Source organism: Monopterus albus, unplaced genomic scaffold (genome assembly GCF_001952655.1).
Source record: "Monopterus albus unplaced genomic scaffold, M_albus_1.0 scaffold151.1, whole genome shotgun sequence".
In the NCBI taxonomy this organism is placed as follows: Eukaryota; Metazoa; Chordata; class Actinopteri; order Synbranchiformes; family Synbranchidae; genus Monopterus; species Monopterus albus.
Window position 1 is genome coordinate 337454 of NW_018128031.1, and position 6856 is coordinate 344309.

Consider the following 6856-nt stretch of genomic DNA (forward strand, 5'->3'; position numbering starts at 1 on the left):
TCAAGATATGGGCAAGAACAGGCTTAATGATTAATCAGGTGTAACATTGTGAGTGTGGTGTTTTAGTATATCACTAGCGTGGTGCAGAACAAAATTATCTATGTAGTAATACTGCTTGCAAACCAATGATGATAAGATGATGTTAGGGGGTAGGACTAGATAAGTCTAACTTCTTCCTACTCCGTTCAAGCATGTACTAGGTATAAGCAAATTGATAATATACTTGTGGATATGTGTGGAATTATGTGTGTTGACATATTGACTGTTGTTACATGTTTGAAAGAATAAATCAAAAATCAAAAAAAAAAAAAAAAAAGTATAATGCAATATCGTTGATGAAAAAAATTAGACTAAATGTGGTTCAAAAAATAAAAACTATACCAAAATGTCTCTTAATTTTCCTGTGTTTCGCTTCAGGGGCTGCATCAGGTCGCACTGCGCAGACGCAGGTGCCGTCACTTCCTTAAGCCCCACTCGCGGCATTTTTTAGAAGACGGCAACAAACAAAGTTAAGTCTGACACAGAGAAAGGGACCAATGGGTGGCCAGCCGAGGTTCGTCATTGGGAGAAAAAGAAGAAACGACATCTGGAAAAACTTTCATTGCATAGAAGTGGAAAAGAAAACAATGTGTTGTGGAAAAAGATGGGGAGAAATGTGGCCACAAAATCACACAAAATGTGTATTGGATGTATTCTTGAGTCTATAAGGTAACAATAATATAATAAGATAACCTTGTTTGAAATGGGTTTGGCTAAAAGAAACTTTTGGTTTCCTCTGTACTACTAGGTACTTATACTATATTGACTGGGTTAAATAGAATTGCATTACTAAAAAGAGACTAAAATACAATTTTCATTGACTAAAACTAGACTAAAATGTCATCAGTTTTCGTCAACTAAAACTAGATAAAAATAGCCATGGATAATTCTGACTAAAATAAGACTACAATGTCATCAGTTTTTGTCAACTAAAACTAGATAAAAATAGCCATGGATAATTCTGACTAAAATAAGACTACAATGTCATCAGTTTTTGTCGACTAAAACTAGACTAGACTAAAAAGAGTATGAACGTGACTAAAACTAATAAAAACTAAAATGACAGCTTCACAAAAAGACTAGACTAAAATTGCAACAGGCCGCCAAAAACAACTCTACTTTTTACCACAGCTCCATCACCTCTCCCTTGCTCTCCCTCCTCTGGAGAGTCAAGGAGATGGAAGCACAGCTGGATCATGACCAGCATCATTGTCAGGAGGAGTATCAAGCTCACTCCCCTCCTCTGACTCTGGCTGATGCTCCAGGTGATGTTCATTTTCCTCTCTTGGCACCACTTCTGCCTCTGAACTGTCCGTGACCTCAGGGACCTTCACGCAGTGGTTCAGATGATACCACGTAGGCGAACCTTTCACTTGCACTGCCCTGAATACTGCACTGACCATCTTATATGGACCTTCTTTTTGAGGAAAGTCCCACTTTCTCCTGAATACTTTAACAAACACCAAGTCTCCCGGTTTCACTTTGGGCTCTTCATCCTCCTGGACCTCTCTAGCCTGTAGAGAAACACCACGGTATCAGCAGCTCCTGGGGCAGGTCGAACTTCCTGAGCGCCAGCTCAGGAATTAAAATGTAGTCTATAATGTATAATTTTATCAGTCAATATGCATGTGTGTCTTTGAACTGTGTGTCTCTAACCTTAGTGTGGGGGATGTCTCCCAGTTCCCTCACAGGGAATTGTTGGGTCATCCTGATAGTAAAGAGTTACAGTAGTCCAGCCTGGAAGTAACAAATGCATGGACCAGTTTTTCAGCATCACTTTGACACAGGATGCTCCTAATTTAGACTGTTTTGCTTTGGTCAAAGAAGGCAGTTCTATAGACTTGGTTTATGTGTGATTTAAAGGCCATATCCTGATTAAAAATAACTACAAGGTTCCTCACAGCAGTACTGGAGGCCAGGGCTATGCAATCTAGAGAAATTATATGGTTAGACATCAGATTTTTAAGGTTTTCAGGCCCAAGTACAATGACTTTACTTTTCTTTCAGAATTTAGAAGTGAGAAATTACAAGGCATCCAGGCCTTTATGTCTTTAAGACATTTTTGAAGTTTGACCAACTGATCTGTTTCATCTGTGTTCACAGATAAATATAGCTAAGTATTATCTGCACAGCAATGAAAATTTATACCATGTTTCTTAATAATATTACCTAAAGAAAGCATGTATAAAAGGAAGAGAACTGGACCTAGCACAGAGCCCTGTGGAGAACACCATGACTAACTTTAGTATGCAAGGATGAACTGATTAGATTTTGATGGTCAAGGTCACTGTAACCATACATCTGTCCCATCTTTGTTCCTGATATCTCAGGAACACCTTAATGGCATTAATTACTCCACACTGTTCTGCTTGTTGGGCCAAATTAACCCCCTTTAGCATATGTGCTGATTGGCACAACGCATCACAAGTTTAATGGTGTAAATCATTTAATGAGGGTTCATACAGAGTGAAACAGTAATTGCTTACTTTTTCTGTCATCTATCGAGTGAAATTCTTATTGTAGAGCAGTCATCTTTAGTCAGTTAGCTAGGTAGTACTCCAACAATGTGCAATCCATAAAACCACTGCTGTTTGTTTTGCAATTCTCTCAGGTTAGCTTGTTTGCTGGTGGTTTTTAACATTTAAAGGTCCTTATCATGGGGAAACATTGCTACATTCAAAGTGTCCATGCCTGAAAACAAAATGCTGTCATTCAGGCTTCAAGAACATGATTCAGATAAGCTTATGTCGTTGCTAGAATGACTAAATTAATCCAGACAAATCATCCCAATTTAAATAATCATTTAATTTTACAATTATTCTGAACAGAGTAGTAGTTAAATAGGTAATCTGGTAGTTATGGAACAGAGAACAGAATCACTCCATCTGCATTGGAATAGATACAGTATTCAATAAGGAGATTGTCACAGTCAGTCACTGTGGCCACAGGGTACTGTCAGTCAAAGTCCAGAGTCAGGTTGGTCCCCTCTCGGCCGGGATCTGCCTGTTCATCTGTCCTTCCAAATGCTCTCCACTGACCAACTCTGCTGCTCCCTTTATTCCCATCTCTCGCTTCTTATCATTGTTTCCCCAATAGCATCAACCCTTAAACTTTCCTTTTTAGGAGCTGTTAGATGCTAGATGCTTTGAATAGCTGGCAGTCAGGCGCCCAGCACCCTCTTGAGAGCAGCACATGCACTTCTGGAAGCACACAAGGTCAATGCCTTGGTGGCTGTTACACAACCACTTTCTTTAACTCACACTATATCCCTTTCTAATGTGTTTTACTTCACATTACACATTATACGTTATCTGTTATTATATTTTGTTTGTTTGTTTCTAACCACTACACTTACATTCACAATCTCACTCAGCCAATCATATGCTTTAGTCTGTGTGACTGACAAATGTATTTGGAGCTTTGACTTGATTTGTCCACCTTTGTGGCTGTCATGGCATTGTGATTCTAGGCTCACACCAGCAGTCACATACTGTATTTCCATGTAAAAAAACACAAAAAATATTGGCAAGGATATACTTAACATTTTTACCGAGTTTGTGCCTCTGTAACTTTGTTTCAGTATGACATAGGCTTATTCTGAATGTTGGTTAGAAAACTACAAAATGTTACCTGTCAAAAGGGAGTGAATGCAGTCCTTAGGGTTCAAGATTTGTAACAATTTTATTTTGGAAATCCCATTTATAGGTTTGTCAAATAAAATTGCACAGTCTCATGCTATCAGCATAAATTCCTGGATCCAGTGATCATAATTTTTTTTCCATGATTTTTTTCCCAGGAATTCCAGTGAACTACCAGGATGTATCATCCATTGATCCAGAGTATGCTAAGAACTTACAGTGGATCCTGGACAATGATATCAGTGATCTGGGTCTGGAGCTCACCTTCTCTGTAGAGACAGACGTGTTTGGGGCAATGGAAGAAGTGCCACTCAAACCTGGAGGAACCAGCATCCAGGTCACCCAGGAAAACAAGGTCAGTCACCGCAAGCACAGTTTGAATTTTTGATACTGTGCTCTCCATAATGTACAGTGGGTATGGAAAGTATTCAGACCCCCTTAAATTGTTCACTCTTTGTTATATTGCAGCCATATGCTAAAATCATTTAAGTTCATTTTTTTCCTCATTAATGTACACACAGCACCCCATATTGACAGAAAAACACAGAATTTTTGACATTTTTGCAGATTTATTAAAAAAGAAAAACTGAAATATCACATGGTCATAAGTATTCAGACCCTTTGCTCAGTATTTAGTAGAAGCACCCTTTTGAGCTAATACAGCCATGAGTCTTTTTAGGAATGATGCAACAAGTTTTTCACACCTGCATTTGGGGATCCTCTGCCATTCCTCCTTGCAGATCCTCTCCAGTTCTGTCAGGTTGGATGGTAAACGTTGGTGGACAGCCATTTTCAGGTCTCTCCAGAGATGCTCAATTGGGTTTAAGTCAGGGCTCTGGCTGGGCCATTCAAGAACAGTCACGGAGTTGTTGTGAAGCCACTCCTTCGTTATTTTAGCTGTGTGCTTAGGGTCATTGTCTTGTTGGAAGGTGAACCTTTGGCCCAGTCTGAGGTCCTGAGCACTCTGGAGAAGGTTTTCGTCCAGGATATCCCTGTACTTGGCCGCATTCATCCTTCCCTCGATTGCAACCAGTCGTCCTGTCCCTGCAGCTGAAAAACACCCCCATAGCATGATGCTGCCACCACCATGCTTCACTGTTGGGACTGTATTGGACAGGTGATGAGCAGTGCCTGGTTTTCTCCACACATACCACTTAGAATTAAGGCCAAAAAGTTCTATCTTGGTCTCATCAGACCAGGGAATCTTATTTCTCACCATCTTGGAGTCCTTCAGGTGTTTTTTAGCAAACTCCATGCGGGCTTTCATGTGTCTTGCACTGAAGAGAGGCTTCTGTCGGGCCACTCTGCCCTAAAGCCCTGACTGGTGGAGGGCTGGCGTGATGGTTGACTTTCTACAACTTTCTCCCATCTCCCGACTGCATCTCTGGAGCTCAGTCACAGTCATCTTTGGGTTCTTCTGTACTTCTCTCACCAAGGCTCTTCTCCCCCGATAGCTCAGTTTGGCCGGACGATCAGCTCTAGGAAGGGTTCTGGTCGTCCCCAACGTCTTCCATTTAAGGATTATGGAGGCCACTGTGCTCTTAGGCACCTTAAGTGCAGCAGAAATTTTTTTGTAACCTTGGCCAGATCTGTGCCTTGCCACAATTGTGTCTCTGAGCTCTTCAGGCAGTTCCTTTGACCTCATGATTCTCATTTGCTCTGACATGCAGTGTGAGCTGTAGGGTCTTATATAGACAGGTGTGTGGCTTTCCTAATCACGTCCAATCAGTATAATCAAACACAGCTGGACTCAAATGAAGGTGTAGAACCATCTCAGGGATGATCAGAAGAAATGGACAGCACCTAAGTTAAATATATGAGTGTCATAGCAAAGGGTCTGAATACTTATGACCATGTGATATTTCAGTTTTTCTTTTTTAATAAATCTGCAAAAATGTCAAAAATTTGGTGTTTTTCTGTCAATATGGGGTGCTGTGTGTACATTCATGAGGAAAAAAATGAACTTAAATGATTTTAGCATATGGCTGCAATATAACAAAGAGTGAAAATTTTAAGGGGGTCTGAATACTTTCTGTACCCACTGTATGGGACAAAAACACATGATTTATACATTTGCTTCTGTACTCTGCAATTTGAGATTTGTAACTTATAAAGAAATTGCATATGGTTAAAGTGTACATTCTCAGATTTTATTAAAGGGCATTTTTTATACATTTTGGTTTTATGTATAAACAACATGGCGCTCACCGAGGCAGACGTGTTTGCGCGTTCCACTGTTGAATGCCGGCGTTTTCTTTTTTTTTGTGTTTTTTACTTTTTTGCAGTGCACAAATGTCATACACTGCTAACATACAGCAGACAGGCATTGCTGGTTATCGCCATCTCACACAGCTGCTGGGAATTTACTGGTTTCATACCACCGGAGCTACAACTCAGTGTCCGCTCCCGCAACAACAACAACAACAACAACGATGATGACGACGACAACCACCATCACCCTCAGGGAGCCCCCAGAGCACCAGGCACAAGCGAGCAGGCTGAAATCAGGAGAGTGAACTCGTGGTGTGGAGATGTACGGACTGTTTATAAGCACTGTTTGCCAGACGTAGAGTTTTTAATTGCTGAAATGCTGGCCCTATTATCTAGCAAGAGAGCATAATGCTGTGTTTCTGGCTGCTGTGTATGTTAGCCCAAGAGCTAATCCCTCTGCGGCTCTCAGCAAACTCTATGATGGCATCAGCGCGCTAGAGACAGTGCACCCTGATGCTGTATTTATCGCTGCAGGCGACTTTAACCAGTGCAATTTACAGACTGTACTTCCCAAATATTACCAACATATGAACATTCCCACCCAGGGAAAGAACGCTCTGGATCATGTTTACAGTAACATACGTGGTGCATACAGGGCTGCACCCCGCCCCCACCTTGGACGCTCTTTGTTCCTGTATCCAGCTTACAGACAAAGACTGAAACAAACAAACCGTGTCACCAAACAACTTAAACTCTGGACCCCAGAGACTGAAGGCACCCTGCAGGACTGTTTCGCCCAGACAGACTTGGATGTGTTTAAAGCTGCAGCCACCTCGGAGCACTTTTCTGTCAGCGTACAGGATTATGCTGAGTATGTGACCGGATACATTAGTACCTGTATCGACAACACTGTGTCCACCATACAAGTCAGGAGGTTCCCCAACCAGAAGCCCTGGATAAACAGTCAG

The 6856-nt window shown here is 41.2% G+C and overlaps 1 protein-coding gene across 1 annotated transcript in view; it reads left to right on the plus strand.

Moving 5' to 3' along the window:
• The window catches only part of hace1 (HECT domain and ankyrin repeat containing E3 ubiquitin protein ligase 1), an 84769-nt gene that overhangs the window by 56086 nt on the left and 21827 nt on the right, over positions 1-6856 (plus strand). The window contains exon 19 of the mRNA XM_020614814.1: positions 3836-4032. Coding sequence (XP_020470470.1) covers positions 3836-4032 — 197 coding nt within the window. The remainder of the gene's footprint in view (positions 1-3835; positions 4033-6856) is intronic.